Source organism: Mesoplodon mirus, assembly GCF_964341445.2.
Source record: "Mesoplodon mirus genome assembly, chromosome: 4".
In the NCBI taxonomy this organism is placed as follows: domain Eukaryota; kingdom Metazoa; phylum Chordata; class Mammalia; order Artiodactyla; family Ziphiidae; genus Mesoplodon; species Mesoplodon mirus.
The window spans coordinates 158,078,503-158,100,006 of NC_138979.1; the positions used below are offsets into that span (position 1 = coordinate 158,078,503).

At 42.2% G+C, this 21,504-nt stretch overlaps 1 protein-coding gene across 1 annotated transcript in view; it reads left to right on the forward strand.

Moving 5' to 3' along the window:
- SIPA1L1 (signal induced proliferation associated 1 like 1) overlaps window positions 1–21,504 on the forward strand; it is a 135,333-nt gene that overhangs the window by 105,959 nt on the left and 7,870 nt on the right. The window contains exons 16-18 of the mRNA XM_082617702.1: window positions 4,859–5,095; window positions 6,093–6,258; window positions 11,519–11,765. Coding sequence (XP_082473828.1) covers window positions 4,859–5,095; window positions 6,093–6,258; window positions 11,519–11,765 — 650 coding nt within the window. The remainder of the gene's footprint in view (window positions 1–4,858; window positions 5,096–6,092; window positions 6,259–11,518; window positions 11,766–21,504) is intronic.

Consider the following 21,504-nt stretch of genomic DNA (forward strand, 5'->3'; position numbering starts at 1 on the left):
TTTACATAGGAAGTAAATTAACAGACTCTGCAATTTACTTTGTTTTCTCATGGTTAATTATTTCTATTTTGACCAAACATTTAGTCTTTGAAAGCCCCAGGGTTTTGAATACCGATGTTATCACATCAAGATACTTTTTTTTTTTGCAGTAGGGGCCTCTCACTGTTGTGTCCTCTCCCATTGCGGAGCACAGGCTCCGGACGCGCAGGCTTAGCGGCCATGGCTCACGGGCCCAGCCGCTCCGCGGCATGTGGGATCTTCCCGGACCGGGGCACGAACCCGTGTCCCCTGCATCGGCAGGCGGACTGTGAACCACTGCGCCACCAGGGAAGCCCCCAAGATACTTATTGATGAGAAATGTAAAATATGAGCAATCAGATGTACCTCTGGTACAGTGGTTTTTAGGTTCTGAGTCAGGGCCACAGCATCACCTGGGAAAAAGTTAGAAGTGCAAATTCTCATGTACCCCACCCCACCCAAGCTCCTGAATCAATCTCTGGGTTGAAGCCCCACAATCTGTATCTTAACATGCTGATGAGGAAGAATGGCTTGAGTCATTCAAACACACGTTACTCACTTGTGGATACCAATCAAGGCAGGTGAAGCAAGCACGTGATTATCCAAGATGAGAGGTGAGTACATTAGACCCTAATTTATTGTCTTTCACTTAATTGGCATCTGCTTCAGACACTAACCAGGGTTGAGGCTTGAGACATCTCCACATCTGGGCTCCAAATGTGTATGAGGTAGGTATAGCTGGGTGAAAGAAATCTGCAAACTAAAGATTAGGTCTTGTCGCTAAGTAACAAATAGCTGCAAACCTGTCATATGCTTTTAAAGTATCCCAAAGGCTGCACTCTTAGTATTTCAGAAGCTTCTCTGGGTTGATGCTCCCTATGCTGATAATGCATTTGCTGTTAACCTGGGTCTCTGGTGTTACTGTCTGTGGGCTTGTCTGCCTCTGTCTTTATGTGTCTCTCCCTGCTTTTTTCTTTTTGGTTCACCTTTCCACCTTTAGTCTCTTTTCCGTAACACAGACCTACTGTTATTTTGTTCTTATTGATTTATCAATAATATACTACACTAATGGGAGAGTTTTGCATTCCCTTAATTTTATTTATTTATTTTTTTTGGCATCGCCCCGCGGCAGGTGGGATCCTAGTTCCCCAACCAGGGATTGCACCCGTGTACCCTCCAGTGGAAGCGGGGAGTCTTAACCACTGGACCGCCAGGGAAGTCCCATTCCCTTAATTTTCAAAGCAAACAAATGGGATATCTGTTATCAAGAGGTAAAAACTAAATGAGATAGCATTGCTTTTAAAGTTATGTTGCCCTTTGAGGTTTTGTGAGGGGGTCTTTTCTTTCCCCTTCTCCCTAGATAGAAAAATCTTTGGGGGAAAATTGTTAGAGGGATTATTAAGATATGGCTAGTCATTTTTTAAGTTATATTTTCCATGACGTTTGAACCTGGTTCCTCCTCCTTAGTTACAGAAATAAAGGAGATGGTTATATTTAATCTGAAGTGTTAAGACCCAGTTAGTGTGGAAAACCCTCGAGATCACCTTTGCCCTGTGTCCTATTCCTCCCCCGACACTCTGTCCCCCTCTCTCCCGTCTTTGCAAAGCCTCAGGGACTGATATGGCCTTCTTTCAGGTCATCTATTTTTGCTTTGTTTTTGTGGGTGTGTTCTCATTAAAGTATAACATGCACACAAAAAAAGGCACAGGTCATAAATATACATTGGGTTGGGTTTTCTCAAAGTGAACTTCCCATGTCATCGCTACCCAGATCAAGAACCGGAACTTGACCAGCATCCAGACACCATTCTTCCTACATGCCCGCCCACCCAGTCACCTCCCCCACCCCTCCCCAAGTGAACACAATCCTGAATCCTAAGTCATACACTCATTTTGCCTATTTGGGGGCTTTGTGTAAGTGGAGTCATCCCATATGTATTACTCTGTGTCTGGTGTCTTTAAGTCGACATTATGTTGGGGAGATTCATCTGTGTGTTGCAAGTAAGTAGCATTCGTTTATTTTCATTGCTGTATTATATTTCCATTGTGAGCACACACCACAATTTGTTTATCCACTCTACTGTAGATGAGCATTGGAGTATTTCCAGTTTGGAGTAATACAGGTTCTTGTACATGTCCTTTGGTACATGTATATATGCACTTCTTTTCAGTATATACCTAGGAGTGAAATTGCTTGCACAGGATTTACACATATTCAACTTTAGCAGAGACTGTGAACCAGTTTGCCAAAGTGGTTGTAACAAGTACCCATCTGCAGTGTATGAGTTGCTTCCCATCCTTTCTAGCACTTGATATTGTCTTTTTAATTTTAGCTGTTCTGGTAGGCGTATAGTGGTCCCTCTTTGTGGCTTTAATTTGCATTTTCTTGATAACTGATAATGTTGAGCACCAATGTTTAATGGTTTTTAGATATCCTCTTTTGTGAAATTCCTTTCCAGATCTTTGCCCATTTTTCTGTTGGGTTGTCTGTCTTGTTAATTTGTAGAAGTTAGTTATGTATGGAGAGGAGCCCCTCATTGGATATATGTTTTACATATATTCTCTTTGTCTTTTGATGAATGGTTCTTAATTTTAATGGGGTTCAATCATTTCCTTTACGATCCTATTAAAGAAATCTCTGCCTCTGTCATAAAGATGTTCTTCCATGTTACACTCCAGAATCTTTAGATCTACATTTAAATATACAGCCCATCTGGAATTGATTTTTATGTAAGGTTTGAGGTGGAGTTCAAGATTCATTTTCAGATGTGTGTATATGTGTGTGTGTATGTATGTACGTGTGTGTGTATATATATATTGTACATGTATGTATGCACACACACATATAAAATCTCTGGACCATTAGGGTTTTATTTTTTGTTGTATTTTGTTTTGGTTTTTTGCTTATTTTTTTATAATGAACTTTTCTATTAGAATAGTTTTTGATTTCCAGAAAAGTTGCAAAGATAGTACAGAGAGTTCCCATGTACCCTTTACCCATTTTTTCCTGTTTTCATCATCTTATGTCACTGTAATACATTTGTCATAGCTAAGGAATCAATGTTGATGCATTCTTATTAACTAAAGTCCATACTTTATTCAGAGCAGGACCATTAGATTTTGACCAATGGAAGTGCTAGTGAGGCATGCTTTGAGACCACATCCTGTTAACTAAACCTTCAGTAACAAAGTCCCCTGGAGTGACCTGTCTTTGGTCTCAGCCTAAGCTGGAAAACTCAGCAGGGCTCAAGTGGTGTGACCGTAGGTCCCATGAGATCACTGGGAAGGAAGTATGGAAATCCTGCAGTTAAAGGCCCTCTAGGTTTGTTGTTAGCTTAAACTCTCATCTCTAGTTTACTTAAAATTCTGCCTGAGTTTTAAAGGTAAAATGAGTAGTCTTCTCCTTAAGTCCTACAGGACTTTAGTTTTGTAATTTCTAACCAAAGTTTAAAATACATTGGTGATGAACAGTTTTTTATTTTTAATCACCATGCCTAATATTACATCCCCAGGACTTATTTATCTTATAACTAGAAGTTTGTACCTTTTGAACCCTCTTTAGCCATTTCACCCACCCTCCAGCCTCCACCTTTGACAACTACTCCGTATCTAGGAGTTTGGTTTTCTAATTTTTTGAGGAACCTCCATACTGTTTTCCATAGTAGCTGTACCAATCTACATCCCTACCAACAGTGCACGAGGGTTCCCTTTTCTCCACATCTTTGCTCACACTTGTTATTTCTTATCTTTTTGATAATAGCTATTCTAACAGGTGTGAGGTCTCATTATAGTTTAGATTTGCATTTCCTTGATGATGAGTGATGTTGAGCATCTTTTCATCTACCTGTTGGCCATTTGTATGTCTTCTTTGGGAAAATGTCTATTCAAATTTTCTACCCAATTTTTTAATTCGGATTGTTTGCTTTTTTTGTTACTAAGTTGTATGAGTTCTTTATATATTTTGGATATTAACCCCTTATCAGATACATGATTTGCACATATTTTCTCCTGTTCAGTAAGTTGCCTTTTTATTTTGTTGATGGTTTCCTTTGCTACACAGAAGCTTTTTGGTTTGATGTAGTCCCTCTTGTTTATTTTTGCTTTTGTTGCATTTGCTTTTGGTGTCAAATCCAAAAAATCACTGTCAAGGAGCTTATTACTTGCCTATGTTTTCTTCTGACTAGGAGTTTTACGGTTTCAGGTCTTACATTCAAGTCTTGAATCCATTATGAGTTAACTTTTGTGTATGTTGTAAGGTAATGGTCCAGGTTAATCTGATAAACAGCTTTGTAGAGAGTCAATGGTACTGATAGATGCCATGGGGAAGGAGACCTCAAGGTGCCCCTTCGGCCTTGGACGTGAGTGTGTAGAGGGCTCTATGGCTGATCCAATCTTGTCCCCCCTCTTCAGCTCGGGCCTGGGGAATGTCACCGTGACCCTTAGTTCTGAGGAAGGGAGAAGAGAGAGCCGTTGATACCTCCAGACCTTTTACTGCCGGCTCCCCCCCCCCGCCACGTGCCTCTTCTAGACTTCACTGTCACAAACTTCAGCGGTGCTAGCCTACTTCAGAGTGTCCCTCACTGTCTTAACTATTTTTACTTTTCAACTTAAAGTGCAGAATAAGCCCCAGTCACCATCTTTCACTTTGACAGCAGACATTTAAATTAAAGCGAGAAAGCAAGGAAGGCCAGCCAGCCCCATTAATATTTTATGAAATATTCATTGTTCTTTAACCTGGCCATAACCCCTGTCCTGGATGACGCTTTTATACCTGACATACTGACCCCAGGGATGCACACTCGCACAGCGCGCCGTTTTATCTCTGTCCTGCTTCTCCTCAGTACTCTGAGCTCCCGACACTCTGCCAGCCCAGTTGTCTTCACCAGTGCCAGAAGTTCACCAAAAGAAGAACTGCATCCTGCCACCTCCTCGCAGCTCGTTCCTTCCTTCTCATCCTCCTCCTCCTCCTCCGGCCCTAGGACTTTCTACCCTCGCCAGGGCGCTACTAGCAAGTACCTAATTGGATGGAAGAAACCCGAAGGAACCATAAACTCTGTGGGATTTATGGACACAAGAAAGTAAGGATTCTTTTGCTTCTCTTGCTGGTTTTTTTTTCCGGTATGCGGGCCTCTCACTGTCGTGGCCTCTCCCTTTGTGGAGCACAGGCTCCGGATGCGCAGGCTCAGTGGCCACGGCTCACGGGCCCAGCCGCTCCGCGGCATGTGGGATCTTCCTGGACCAGGGCACGAACCCATGTCCCCTGCATCGGCAAGCGGACTCTCAACCACTGTGCCACCAGGGAAGCCCTCTTGCTGGGTATTTTGCTTTTAACATGACAGAGAACAGAAAAGCTTGGGCAATTTTCTGCAAGAGAGGAGGCCGGGCTAGGGGCTGGGAAGAGGGTGGTTTGGTAGGGAGATTTTTTTTTTTTTCCCCTAAGTGAAACTTGTCTTAAATTGTTTCTCTGACACATTCCTTCAATAAGATAGATTGTAAAACATTCAGATTTGAGAATCTTAAGTCTTCTAGGAAAGAGTATGTCTGAAGAACAAACTTCAGAATAATCGCCCCTCTGGTGCTAAGACCACACTTGTCCCTTTGGTGCTATTAATCACAGCCTTCCCATTGCAATTCCTAAATGGGCCAGGAGGCACCAGAGGGACTGTTAGAAAGTAAGTGACCACCTCTGAACATGAAGAACTTTTTGACAAACTAGTCCAGCAAAAAATAAATGATTCAGTCAATGACTTTGTTTTTGTTTGTACAAAGATTGCATTTGGGATTCATACCCTGTGGGCTTTTATTAATAAGTCTGTTGCTAATTTTGGCTTAGTGGAGTTAATAGTTTCCTATGAAAGAGTGATTTATTCTTCAGGCTTTTTATTTTGTATTTCATATTGGTCTTGTTTCTCTAACAAGCATTTATCTGAGTGGATTCTAATGTTATTGAACAGAATTGATTCTCCTTTTCTCTCCTTTAATAGCTCTCCATTGACTTACCTCTTTCAGAGCCCATCGTGCCCTTGAGTCAACCTTGTCGACTAAACTTCTACCCTCTCTTCCCCTTCTTTCAAGGCGTCATCAGAGTGATGGCAATGAAATAGCCCACACCAGGCTGCGTGCCTCAACCAGGGACCTCCGGGCATCCCCAAAGCCAACCTCCAAGTCCACCATTGAGGAGGATCTCAAGAAACTCATCAATCTGGAAAGCCCAACTCCTGAATCCCAGAAGAACTTTAAGGTACAGGGTAGAGCTTGGGGTAAATAGCAGTTAGAGAGAGACCGAATAGGGCAGTTGCACCCTCCAGGAAGTGGTGGTTCCCAGCTCCTCTTCATCAGACCCCACTTCCCGCCATCACCTAACTGTCCCAGTAATTGGTTCACATGTTTTCCAGATGCTCAGTCCCTGCAGCCACATCTCTTGAGTCGGGTTCATATTAACCTGTCCCTACCCCCATGGCTTTTTTTCTTCCAGTATCCTACTTACCGTGCACAGGCTCTACTTTCTTGACATTATTACTCAGATGACATTGCTTCTCAGAACTCTGCAGAGACACCCATGGCTCCCTTGTCAGACAGAAAGTTTTCTGAAAGGGCTTTAGTGCCTTCTGTCCAAAGGGTCCTCGTCCTCCTTCCACAGTAGCCCCCAGTGTGTTTCCTACCCTGTGTGTGTCCACAGCACCCTGCACTCTGGCCTTGCCTCTGCCCCCTGCCCCTGGCCAGGCAGACCTACCAGCCATACACTGCATGCTGTTTAGTCCAGCAAACCTAAGTCTGCACATTTACCTTCAGAACTTCCCAGATTCTCTTCACTTCGTAAAGCCTTCTCTCCACTCTCAGGATTCCAGACTAGAAATGCCTGCTCTGGAACCCAGCCACCCTCCCCGTCAAGTCCCGAGAACTTGCTCAGAGTTGGTGGGTATGTTGGTGGCCAGACTTCTGCATGACCACGAGGAAGGGTTCTGCTCACCTCAGCTTGGAGGACCCTTGAAGCCCACCTAAGGCTCTCTGCTTTCTTGTCCTCTAAAATGTGCAGTCTCATGCTCCCAGGCTCAGAGCCAGTGTTGGCTTAGCTGGGCCCAAAGGTATTTCACGCCAAGCGTTTGGTATTCCTGTCCGCAGTGTACTGGGTGGCCCCAAGAGAAGGGAGTCCACCCCCCAGAAGGTCATGGCTACAAACTTTAATGTTTTCTGTTCTCTGTGTTCTTAGTTAAATGATTTGTAGTCTCTTTGAAGTGACTAGAAAGCTTAATTTAAGAAGACCTTTGAGAACTGATTGAAAATGGAAGCTGACATATTTCCTTAACCACTCACCATCCTCAAACTGTGATCAGAGGGTGAGAGACATGCCCAGCTGGATGAGCTGTGTGGTCTTGTCTCATCCAGGCTTTCTCGTCACCATTCTAGATTATGTGCACACGTACATGCCTCTGTGTATGCGTGTGCCACACGTGTATGTGCGTCTTCCTTCAGACAGGTCAGATATACCTCCTAAACTTACAAATCAACATTTACAGAGATGAAATGTGCTCCAAAGACCATTCTGGAGTTTTGCTGAGAAATCAATCAGTTATTAACATAAACATTAACATCATAAATCATTTTAAAGACTTGCCATTCTGGACTTCTGTAATTTCTGTTTTATAAGCCAGCACTTAACAGTTCTGACTCATCACCCAGGGCACAAATGGTTTCCTTAGCAACCTTGCAAAAGATAGTACTTGAAACTTCTTTCTTTATCCATCAAAAACCAAAGAGGTATATTAAAATTTTCAACTACCAGTTTCAAAATAAAAATTATTTCAGATTTTTCCTTTGAGGTTAGAGGAAAATAAAACCTGCCCTGAAAGGAATCTTTCCACCAATTCTTAGTTTAACATTTTTGGAAAGGAGCAAGCTCAGAGCTTTCATCCTTTTGATTTACTCATGCAGTGGAAATAATTGCAAGCAAATGCCTGTCTTCCTTTATTCAGGCCTTGGCTTTTATTTCCAAAGTGAATTACTTTAACATTCCTTTTTGAAATAGGAATGCACATTCTTTATGCTGTGACTATATTACCGTGAGACCCTCTGCAAAGAAAATGCTTCTGCTGGCTAAACTATTATGGTGAAAAGGCTGGAAGCAGGAGCTGGAAATATGCTCTGTTTTCTCTCTCGTTTCATCCTTTTTGGTTTGGTTTCAGATGAGTTCAGCTAAGTAGCTCTGCGTGTCTTGTGAGACTCATCATCTGAATGGCCGTGCCTCTGCTGTGTCAGTAAGGCTAACATGCCCTTGAGAGGTCTTCCAGGCCATGCCTGGCTCAAGGCTCCGAGCCACTGCATCAGGCCTCAGGGTACACGGAGTAGCCTGCTTTGGGCTGTGATACTTGGAACCTACTCACGCCACATTGGCTTTCTCAGATAGCAAGTGCTACCAGTGAGCCATCATGAATATCAAATGACGGGGTTGTTCCCCGGCTCGTTTGCCAGCAGACTGAGATATCTGCTGCAGGACGTGGCAGGGCTCTGCTCGGCAGGCTGGAGCTGAGAGGTGGGTGGCTGCAGGGCCCCACGCAGCTGCTGTGGAACTCGTATCTCAAGGAAAAGGGCAGAGCTATTAACATTCTAAGAAAGCTCACTGGCAGGCAGAGCTGGGATCACCGTATTCTCCCCAAGGGCTGCATGAGTCTGGCAAGTGAACAGACAGTAAGTAGTGCAAACTGAGAGCCTTGCTCTCCAGACAGTACTCTCAGATACAGACCAAAGGAAGAGGCCTCATGCGGCTCTAGTGTTTAGGAAGAGCCGATACTTGCTTATTGCAAGTGCGGGTAGCCCGTTTCACTGAGAGCCGGGAGGAGTGAAAAGAGTGAGGAGGGGAAGGAGACGGACCTGAAGCAAGATGCCCCTCTCTAGGCCTTGCTTCTCAGCTTTGAAACAAAAGACCAGACTAGATCAATGGTGCCCCAGTGATTTTAAAGTTCAGGAACCCTTTTCTTCCTAATACGGTTAGTTACACATGGCAGCCCAACATGTAGAACTAAGAAAGCAGAACTTCTCCGATGGGAGGGGTGGGGTGCCTTGGGCTCTTGGGTCCCACCTGAACATCTCCTCTCCCCAGGCAGTGATGCTGGGAGGAGCCCTTAGGGCTCCTTGGAACACAGTTGAGATCCCCCTTCCCGATGCTCTCTAAAATCCCTTCCAAGTCTGCCACCCATTGTATTGCAGTTCTTTCCCAGGGTCTGGCAGCACAGGGCAGCACCACTCAGCGATCTCAGGTATGACCTGCAAGGAAGACAGAGGGTGCCCTAGGGGACTGGATAGGTGCACATACCTTTAAGACTGGAGTTGAAGAGGGCTGGGGTCAGGAGCCATCCCAACGTGCTTGGCCCAGGCTAGGTCCTGCTATTTTATTTATTTATTTATCTTTTTTTTGTGGTACGCAGGCCTCTCACTGTTGTGGTCTCTCCCGTTGCGGAGCACAGGCTCCGGACGCGCAGGCCCACCGGCCATGGCTCACGGGCCCAGCCGCTCCACAGCATGTGGGGTCCTCCCGGACTGGGGCACAAACCCGTGTCCCCTGCATCGGCAGGCGGACTCTCAACCACTGCGCCACCAGGGAAGCCCTGTCCTGCTGTTTTTTAACGGATAGAAAGCATCTAAGCAGATTGCTTCCTTCCATCTCCTCCCCTGCCTCCTTTAGTGCAGGATGTTATAACTTTGAATAAATCTCACTGCTCAAAGGATCTCTTCAAGGTAACTGTTTACTACCTTGAAGTATATTAACATTTCCCAAAGAGGCTGAAACTAGAACTGATGGCAAATCTCTCTCCTGTAAAATCATCAGGGTGGGGATATTCACTGGAAAAGGAAATCCCTTTGCCAAACCCAGATGTGCTAAAAATGATTGAGAGCAGTTTTTGAATAGAGAGATCTGGAATCTGGTCTAGTAGGCAGGAGCCTTATGTGACAGTTCTAGAACCTTGCAGGTGGAGGGAGATGAGCTGCTTTTTTTTTTTTTTTAATTTACAATTGGCAACCCATTTAATCTCTCTAATGCCCACTCTTCTGTGTGAAGTGAGAAGGGAAATAATTTCCATACCAAGTCCCCTCCCACTTAAAGACTCACGAAGCATGTATCACAGCAGCTTAGTTTTCAAGGTAAGCATGTATGTACTTTGGGCTTAACTCATTGTGAATTTTAAAAAGTGAACACAGTTGGCTACACCTGGGGCTCATTTACAATGTATTTGATTAATAACTTTTTCATATTTATGCTGCAACTGTGCATACCACACTGTGGGTAGCTTTGACTTGATTAACCCTTGGCACGTTGGACCGGAAGCATGTTAGACCTCAGAACCCATGAATGAGTCTGAGCATCAGCTCTGTTCTCAGCCTCCTAGATGGAGGCATTGCCATATCATTATCTCTCTATCCCTTCAAAGTGTCATGGAAAGTTTCACAGTGGCTTCCTGCCAGCAGTGACTCAGCCCTCCTACTCACATCCTCACCTGTTCTCCACATTGTTCTCCCTGCCAAGGTGAACCATTAACTAAGAAGAACTGAATAAGGATAACTCTGTTAATGGATCACATACTCTGTTGGCTTGCAGGATGCTGGATATTTCAATATTGTTAACGTGTCTGTTTTTTCTCCATGAATGGAATTCTCAGAAGCTTGCTATTTGTAGAAAAGTCTCAAATAAAAATCAAATCTGGTCACAAAGGCAAAAGACATTAACAAGAGATACAGCTATCTGGAGCTTTTGTCATTTATATATAACTGTATAAATACTTGTCACTTATAAAGATGACTTCCCTATTTTTATTTCACGAATAGAAATCCATCTAAAAAAATAAATTATCTCCCAGGCTCATTAAATATAATATTAGTAGTTAATGCTTTCAAAAGCCACCTGTTATTTGAGTGAATATAGTGTGATGATCAAAGGCTCTTGTTGCCTGGCAAACATGCAGTCGCTTGACAAGCTTCTGAGGATACCTTCCTGGCACCATGGCTGTTTTGCTGGGGACCATAATATTATTTCGTAACACCACTGATAACATACTGTTGTGCTCAGTCCAGTGTTTCATGGAATCCTCATAATAATCCTGAGAGGTGGCCCCATTTCATAGATGAGGAATTGGGCTCAGAGCAATAACATGATTTGGTCAAAGACACGGGATTCAAATAAAACCCATATTTGTCTGATCCTAAAGTCTTGTGGTTGACCATGACACGATAGTGATGAATCCGCTTAATCCCACATCTGAATTTTGTACTGAGCACTGATCGGCTGCAGCCAGCATGCTGGGCTGTGAGGATGCAGTGCCCGGAACTCCTATTTTAGCCCTTAAGGATTTAGACAATGATGGTGGACCTTGAGGCTTTCTTGTTGGGCTCCAGGATTTGAAGGGTTGTGTCTACCAGAGTGATTTTGTTGATGCACCCATCCTCCGCCCCCGGTGTTGGGTGTGTGACCCAGAAGATTGACTTTCTGTTGTCTTGACGCTGTTTTTCAGTTCCACGCACTCTCCTCTCCTCAGTCTCCCTTTCCCACCACTCCCACCTCAAGGCGGGCCTTGCACAGAACGCTGTCCGATGAGAGTATTTACAGCGGCCAGAGGGAGCACTTTTTCACCTCAAGGGCTTCGCTTCTGGACCAAGCCCTGCCCAACGATGTCCTCTTCAGTAGCACGTACCCTTCTCTCCCCAAGTCTCTTCCATTGCGGAGGCCTTCTTACACCTTGGGAATGAAGTCATTGCACGGTAAGTGTGTCTTCAGCTGCAGCTGAACAGCCCTGCTGATGATGGCCAGTGTCCCCAGACACGTGCCACTCAGTTTGCTCAAGAATGAGAATTAGAGGAAGTCCTATTTGCTTGCTCAGATTATCTGGGCTCACCACCCCTCCCTCATTCAGCCTCTCACCTGGAATCCCAGACCACAGGGATTGAGCCTCACCAGACCACAAGAGTCATCTAGGAGGCTTGGCTTATTTTTTTTCAGTTCAGGTATAATTGACATATAACATTATATTAGTTTCAGATTAAGATTTACTTTTGTAGCAGCTTTCAAATATGCAGTACAGTATTAACAATAGTCACCATGCTGTATATCCCCATGACCCACTTATTTTATAACTGGAAATTTGTACCTTTGACTCCCTCCAGCATCTCTCACTAGCCCCACCCTACTTCTGGCAACCACCAGTCTGTTCTCTGTATCTGTGAGCTCAATTTTTTTTTTTTTTTTAGATTTCACATATAAGTGAGATAGATCATACAGAATTTGTCTTTCTCTGACATTTTTCAATTAGCACAGTGCCCTCAAGGTCCAGCCGTGTTGTTGCAAATGGCAACATTTCATTCTTTTTTTTAATTAATTTGTATTGGAGCATAGTTAATTTACAATGTTGGGTTAGTTTCTGCTGTACAGCAAAGTGAATCAATTCTACATATACATATATCCACTCTTTTTTAGATTATTTTCCCATATAGGTCATTACAGAGTATTGGATAGAGTTCCCCGTGCTATACAGTAGGTTCTTAGTAGTTATCTATTTTATATATAGTAGTGTGTACATGTCAATCCCAATCTCCCAATTTATCCCTCCTCTTCCTTTCCCCCCTGGTAATCATAAGTTTGTTTTCTACATCTATGACTCTAAATTTTCATTCTTTTTTATGGCAGAATAATATTCCACTGTGTGTGTGTCCACATTTTCTTTATCCATTCATCCATCAGTGGACACTAAGGTGGCTTCCATGTCTTGGCTATTGTAAATATGCTGCAGTGAACATGGGGGTGCACATGTCTTTTTGAGTTAGTGTTTTCTATTTCCTTGGTTAAATACCCAGTAGAATTGGTGGATCATATGGTGATTCTATTTTTAATTTTTTGAGGACCCTCCATACTGTTTTCCATAGTGGTTGCACCAATTTACATTCCCATAAACAGTGCACAAGGGCTCCCTTTTCTCTACATTCTCACCAACAATTGTTATTTGTTGTCTTTTTGATAATAGCCATTCAACAGTTATGAGATAACATCTCAGTAGGTTTCGATTTGCATTTCCTGGATGATGAGTGATGTTGACTATCTTTCCATATACCTGTTGGCCATCTGTATGTCTTCTTTGGGAACACGTCTATTCAAATCTTCTACCCATTTCTTACTCGGATTGTTTGCTTTTTTGCTATTGAGTTGTATGAGTTCTTTACATATTTTGGATATTAACCCCTTATCAGATATGTGATTTGCAAATATCTTCTCCTATTCGGTAGGTAGCCTTTTCATTTTTTTGATGGTTTCCTTTGCTGCGCAGAAGCTTTCTAGTTTGATGTAGTCCCACTTGTTTATTTTTCCTTTTGTTGCTTTTGGTGTCAGAACCAAAAAATCATCACCGAGACTGATGTCAAGGAGCTTACCATGTATGTTTTCTTCTAGGATTTTTATGGTTTCAGGTCTTACATTCAAGTCTTTAATCCATTATGAGTTAACTTTTGCATATGGTGTAAAATAGTGGTCCACATTCATTCTTTTGCATGTAGCTGTACAGTTCTCCCAACACCATTTATTAAAAAGATAGTCCTTTCCCCATTGTATATTCTTGCCTCCTTTGTCATAAATTTATTGATCATATATATGTGGGTTTATTTCTGGGCTCTCTATTCTGTTCCATTGATCTATGTGTCTATTTTTATGCCAATACCATACTGGGTTTTTTTTTTTTTTTTTTTTTACCATACTGTTTTATTGTACCTCTGTAATAAAATTTGAAATCAGGAAGCATGATGCCTCCAGTTTTTTGGTTCTTCTCAACACTGATTTGGCTATTCAGGGTCTCTTGTGGTTCCATACAAATTTTAGGATTGTTTATTCTATTTCTGTAAAATATGCCATGGGAATTTTGATAGGGATTGCTTTGAATATGTTGATTGCTTCGGTGGTATGGACATTTTAACAGTATTCTTCTAATCCGTGAGCATTGAATGTCTTTTCATTTATTTGTGTCTTTGTCAGTTTTTTCATTAATGTCTTGTATTTTTCAGTGTACAGGTCTTTTACCTCCTTGGTTAAATTTATTCCTAGGTGTTTTATTCTTTTTTTTTTTTTTTTGCGGTACGCGGGCCTCTCATTGTTGTGGCCTCTCCCGTTGCAGAGCACAGGCTCCGGACGCACAGGCTCAGCGGCCATGGCTTACGGGCCCAGCCGCTCCACGGCATGTGGGATCTTCCCGCACCGGGGCATGAACCCGTGTCCCCTGCATCGGCAGGTGGACTCTCAACCACTGCGCCACCAGGGAAGCCCCTATTCTTTTTTGTAGATGGGATTTTCTTAATATATCCTTTTGATAGCTTCTTGTTAGTGAATAGAAACAACAGGTTTTTTTGTATTGATTGTGTGTCTTACAACTTTCCTGAATTCTTTGATTAGTTCTAATAGCTTTTTGGTGGAGTCTTTAAGGTTTTCTATATATGATATGTTATCTGCAAATAGTGACAGTTTTACTCCCTTTCTGATTTGAATGCCTTTTATTTATTTTTCTTGCCTAACTGCTCTGGGTAGGACTTCCAATACTATGTTGAATAAAAGTGGTGAGAGGGGGCATCTTGTCTTGTTCCTGACCTTAGAGCTTTCAGCTTTTCAAAGTTGAGTGTGGCATCACCTGTGGGCTTGTGATATATGGTTTTTATTATGATGAAGTGTGTTCCCTGTATACCCACTTTGTTCAGAGTTTTTATCATAAATGGATGTTAAAAATGTAAAATGCTTTTTCTGCATCTATTGAGATGATCATATGATTTTTATATTTCATTTTGTTAATGTGGTTTATCACATTGATGAACCATCCTTACATCCCTGGAATGAAACCCACTTGAACATGGTATATGATCCTCTTAACATATTGTTGAATTAGGTTTGCTAATATTTTGTTGAGGAGTTTTGCATCCATGCTTTTAGGGATATTGGCCTATAATTTTCTTTTCTTGTGGCATCCTTGTCTGGTTTCTATATCAGGGTAATGCTGGCCTCGTAAAATGTGTTTGGAAGTGTTCCCTCTTCTTCTATTTTTTTGGAAGAGTTTGAGAAAGAATGGTATTAAATCTCCTTTGAATGTTTGGTAGAATTCATCAGTAAAGCTGTCTGAGTCCTGACTTTCATTGTTGAGAGATTTATGATTACTGATTCCATCTCCTTACTAGTAATTCGTCTGTTCAGATCTTCTATTTCTTCATGATTCAGTCTTGGTAGGTTGTGTGTTCCATTTCTTTGAAGTTGTCCAGTTTGTTGGATATGACTGTTTATAGTAGTATCTTACGATCCCTTGTATTTCTGTGGTATCAGATGTAACATCTCCTCTTTGATTTCTGATTTTGAGTCCTCTCTTTTTTTTCCTGAGTGTAGCTAAAGGTTTATCAATTTCGTTTATTTTTTTTCAAAGAACCAGCTCTTAGTTTCATTGACCTTTTCTGTTCTCTTTTTAGTCGGTCATTTATTTTGTTCTGATTTTTTGTGTGTGTGTGTGTGGTACGCGGGCCTCTCACTTTTGTGGCCTCTCCCATTGTGGAGCACAGGCTCCAGACGCGCAGGCTCAGCGGCCGTGGCTCACGGGACCAGCCGCTCCACGGCATGTGGGATCTTCCTGGACCAGGGCACAAACCCGTGTCCCCTTCATCGGCAGGTGGACTCTCAACCACTGCGCCACCAGGGAAGCCCTGCTCTGATCTTTGTTATTTCCTTCCTTCTACTAACTGTGGGCTTCAATTCTTCTTCTTTTCCTAGTTTCTTGAGAGGTAAAATTTGGTTTTTTGAGATCATTCTCATTTCTTGATGTAGGCATTTATTGTTATGAACTTCCCTCTTAGAATTGCTTTTGCTGCATCCCATAATTTGGTATGTTGTATTTCCATTTTCAGTTGTCTCAAAGTATTTTTTAAGTTTCTCTTGCTTCTTAGACCCATCAGTTGTTCAGTAGCATGTTGTTTGTTTAATCTCTACCTATTTGTGAATTTTCCAGTTTTCTCCTGTAATCAATTTCTGGTACATACCACTGTGGTCAGAAGAGATGTTTGATATGGTTTTAATCTTTTTAAATTTAGTAAGACTTGCTGTGGCCTAACATATGGTCTATCCTGGAGAATATTCCATATGCACCTGAGAAGAATGTGCATTCTGTTGCTTTCGAATGGAATGTTCTGTATTTCTGTTAAGACCATCAGTCTAACATGTCATTTAAGGCCAATGGTCCTTTATTGTTTTTTTGTCTGGGTGATCTATCATTTGTTGAAAGTGGTGTATTAAAGTCCCCTGTTGTTGTTGTATTCCTGTCTATTCTCCATTGAGGTCTATTAATATTTGCTTTATATCTTTAGGTGCTCCTAGGTTATGTGCACAAATATTTACAAATGTTATATTCTGTTGTTGAATGACCATTTTAGTATTATGTCATGATCTTTGTCTCTTACTACAGTCTTTGTCTTAAAGTCTATTTCATCTGATATAAGTATAGCTACCCCAGCTTTCTTCTGGTTTCCTTTTGCATGAAATATCTTTTTCCATCCCTTTGTGTGTGTCCTTACATGTGAAGTGAATCTCTTGAAGCAGCAATTAGATATATATTTTTTATCCAATCACTCTAGGTCTTTTAATTGAAGAATTTAGTTTGTTTACATTTAAAGTAATTATCGATAACTATGTACTTTTACCGTTCTGTTGTTTTCTGGATGCCTGTAGTTCCTCTGATCCTTTCTTCTTCTTTACTGTCTTCCTTTGTGGTTTGATGACTTTCTTTAGTGGCATGCTTTGGTTTCTTTCTCTTTATCTTTTGTGTATATACTATAGAGTTTTGCTTTGTGGTTACTATGAGGCTTACTTAAAACAACTTATAACAGTCTTTTAAGTTGAGAACAACTTAAATTTGAACACATTCTAAAGCTCTAACTTTTACTCCCCACCCCATTTCATGTTTTTACATAAAATTTACATCTTTTTATCTTGCGTATCCCTTAACTTATTATAGTTATAGTTATTTTTACTACTTTTGTCTTTTAACCTTCATACTAGCTTTACAAGTGGTCAGTTCACCACCTTTAGTATATATTTTCCTTTTCCAGTGAGATACACACTTTAATATGTTTTCTTATTACTAATTAGCACTCTTTCTCTCTGCTTAAAGAAGTCCCTTTAACAATTCTTGTAAGACCAGTGTAGTAATGAACTTCTTTAGCTTTTGCTTATCTGAAAAACTGTTATTTCTCCTTCAATTCTGAATTGACAGCTTTGCCAGGTAGAGTATTCTTTGTTGGCAGTTTTTTCCTTTCATCACTTTGAATATATCATGCCGCTCCACTCTGTCTTGCAAAGTTCCTCCTGAAAAATGTGCTGATAGTCTAACGGGGGGTTCCCTTCTATGTAACAAGTTGTTCTTTTCTTCCTGCTTTTAAGATTCCCTCTTTTTTTTTAATTAATTTATTTATTTATTTTTGGTTAGGTTGGTTTTTTGTTGCTGCATGCGGGCTTTCTCTAGTTGTGGTGCACGGGCTTCTCATTATGGCTTCTCTTGCTGCAGAGCACGGTCTCTAGGCGCACGGGCTTCAGTGGTTGTGGCTCGCGGGCTCAGTAGGTGTGGCACACGGGCTTAGTTGCTCTGCGGCATGTGGGATCTTCCCAGACCAGGGCTCAAACCCGTGTCCCCTGCATTGGCAGGCAGATTCTTAACCACTGTACCACCAGGGAAGTCCCTCTCCTTCTCTTTAACTGTTGGCCTTTTAATTATGTGTTTTGGTGTGGTTTTCTTCGGGTTCATCTTTTTTGGAACTCTCTGGACTTCATGGATCTAGATATCTGTTTCCTTCCCCTGGTTAGGGAAGTTTTCAGCCATTATTTCTTCAAATAAGTTTTCTTCCCTTTCTCTCTTCTCCTCCTGGGACCCCTATAATGTGAATGTTGGTCCGCTTGATGTTGCCCCATATGTCCCTTAAGCTTTCTTCACTGTTTTTCATTCTTTTTTCTTTTTGCCTCTCTGATTGACTGAATTCCTCTACCCTGTTAGACTTCACCGATCCTTTCTTCTGCTTCATCTAGTCTGATGTTGAGCCCCTCTAGTGTATTTTTCAGTTCAGTTACTGTATTCTTCAGCTCTGTGACTTCTGTTTGGTACTCTCTTTTACATTCTGTGTCTTTGTTGAAGTTCTCACTGTGTTCATCCTTTCTTCTCTCAAGCTTCGTGAACATCTTTATGGCCATCATTTTTAACTCTTTATGTGGTAAGTTACTTATCTTCATTTCATTGAGAATTTTTCCTGAGATTTTTCTTGTGTTTTTCATTTGGAACATTTTCCTTTGTTTCTTCATCTTCCTTGATGCTGTGTTTGTTTCTACGTATTAGGTAAAACAGCCACCTCTCCCAGCTTTGATGGAGTGGCCTCATGTAGAAGATGAACCGTGTCTTCCTACCCTGCCCTAGCTCTTGGTTGTCTCTCAAACTTTTGTGATTGTCCAAGCAGCCTAGTTTATTTTTAAGAGCCTCCAGTAGCTGAGGGTTTGACAAGACCTGTCAGTGTCTCCAAGGGTTGGATCTCAGTCATCACTTAGATTGGAAACCGGAATCTCAGGCAGCAGCTTTTAAAGTATGCACATATGTACAGTCCTATGGGACCACAAGTATAAGCACCACCCCACCACCACCACCACCAGTGACCTGGAGGTGTCTGCTAGGTGACAGTCATAAGTACTGGGGCACCAGATGTATGTATAAGCGCCTTTCTGGAGATGCCTATGAGCTGGAGTGAGGCAGATGGAGAAGACAAAGATTGGGTCCACTGGCCTCTGTTCCCTGAGAGCACCTTGTAGGCCTCTAAATGTGCCAAAACAGAAGGCTATGCCTGTGGCAGTGCCCTGGGGTTGGCGGGGGGAGTAGCCTGCCAAGAACTGCCTCTTCAGGTGTTAGAGTCCCATGGGACCCAGAAACATGAGCTCCTCTTGGGCTCCAGAGCCAGACGATCAAGGGGCAGCCACTGTGCAGCAGCCACAAAACTGGGGCATCTGATGTGGTAAAAGCTCTCCTTTGGGATGCTTGTTAAAAATAGAGATTTCCAGACCTCACCCAAGACCTGCTGAATTTGAATACAAAAGTGTGGTTTGTATTGTATTTTTACCAAACATCCCAGCTGCTGTTAGGATTGGGCACATTTGGCTAACAGCAGATTAGTTATTTCTTAGAGAATTTTATCCACTGGCTTCCCTGAGCCACACCATTGTTCTGTCTTTCCCAGCTGTGAGACTGTCAGCTGTGGTGTCGGCCACTCACTTGTTGACTCATTCATTCACTGAGTGAGTATTATTTAGGAAAAGGCTTATTGATGACGGGTACTTCCGTATTCTTCCCTTTGATTCATAAATGCCTTGTTCTTCCATCACCTTACTTGATCCCAGTTTTATTAAGGGCCATATTCGGGGACCAAAAAAAAATTGCTTTTTTTCTTTCTCCTCTGTCCAACTCCATTCCATTCTGCAGCTACCTTCCCACTATTGCCCAGCACAGCAGATACCTATTGTGGAACCTGTGTGCCTGCTTATTATACATATGGCTGTAACCCCACCTCCCTTCTGCCCTTTTTCCTTCAGGGAATTCTGCAGCTTTTTCTCTATGTCCATTTATACCCAATTTCTTTTCCTTCTGCTGCTTCTCTGAAGCAGTGTTTTCTTTAAATCTCCTGCCTTCCTAGTTTGCTTCCTCCCTGCCTCTTTTCTGAGTTTTCAACCCACTCCCATGACTGTTCCTCCGTCATCTCCATCCTGCTTCCTACACAGTTCCCTTCTCCCCTTCTCCCCTGTGGCAGACATCATTCAAGAATCACATCAGCTTCCCCCTCCTCCCTCTTCATAAGAGGTCCAACTATGGCTTGAACCTGATTTCTCTTTGCTCTAAAAGGTCACTGTTTATGAACCAAAGTTGACCCACAAAATGACCACTTTTTACCATCTGGACTCTAGAAACCACCTCCTAGTCGTGCCCTAAATAGTAGCCTTTTTTTCTCTACTTCTCTCCCTGCATTGGGACCACTCTCCCTGCACTCCATTCCTCTTACAACTTCCTGCCTACCTTGAATGTTTCTTTCACTTCCCCATTTTTTTTAACCTTTATAGGGATAAAAATAAACCCTCTGTGAAAGCCTCTCTGCATGGGTCATGTCACAGTAGGCCCTGCCTTCTGGAAGCTCACATACTAAGAGAACAGCCTGGAAATCTGCTCCCCTCACACCTTCCCTGTGAAGCCTGTGGCTGAAGGCCTGGCACTGAGGAAGGGAAGGAGCGGGCCACCCTCTCCCAGCTCCTTCCATCACCTCTTCTTGCTTTCCTAAAAGTCAGGCAGCAGCCACAGTGATCCCACGCCCTAAACTGAGCAGTCCTTGGTGGGCTGATCCCTACGCCTTGGCCTCGTTGGTGTGACCACCACTGAGATACTGAGATGTGTTTGGGGAATGGGCGACTTCTTTTTTTCCAAGTGGAAATTTGGGCCCCAGAGATAAAAAGGCAGAAGGGTTGTGTGTAACACAGAAAATTGTCTGTTCCAAAGAATCTGAAAAAGAAAAAAAAATATATATATATATATATATATATATGTACTGAATCACTTTGCTGTACATCAGAAACTAACACAACATTGTAAATCATTCCAACTACTTACCCTTGGTGGGAGCAAGTTTAAATACAACTGAGCCTTGAATATCAGGCAACATTTGTTGATTTCCATTTACTCATAATTTTGCTAATGTTAAGCACATTAATAACTAGTAACTGCACTTCAAACCAGTTCTTTATGTAATTTGAAAGGGAAAGCAAGCACTAAATGTACTCTGGTTTATAGGCTATCATAATTGACAAAACTTTTTAATTCATTGTACACAGTTATTTCCAGAGTCGCTTAGAGATTTTAACTGAGAAGTTCACTTTCAGCTTTGTGTTTGCATGAGTTACAGTCACATTGTGCGGGTGACCCTTCTCATGGGGGCACGTGCTCTGCTCTCGTTTCTGCCCCAGCTGATGCCCCATTGAGAGCATCTTCATTTCCTGAGCTACGTTTCCCTCTCCTCCACCTGTATGAACCTGAGCAGTAGCAGCATGCCCTCCACTGCACAGAGGGGCTCATTTCACCCATTCCTCCCGTCCCCAGGATAAGCAGAGATTAGCTGTTACTGTAGTTTAATATTTGTATTTTAAAAAATTGTCACCTTAGAAGGGGCTTGGGATGTTGCGCTGCTGTGAATCGAAAACTGTACAGGTTTCTGGTGACTGACTATACTGCTGAACTGAATGAATAAGCATTTTCAGAACTCTAATGGAAAACTGATGAATTCATAAAAGTGCTAACAAAAGATCAAGATGAAAAAAATTAATTACATGGGACTGAGTGAACTGATGAGGATGATTATAATTTTTGTGACTTTCTGTTTGAATAAAAAAAAAAAAACCAAAATGATCTTCCCAATGAACACAGTTTAC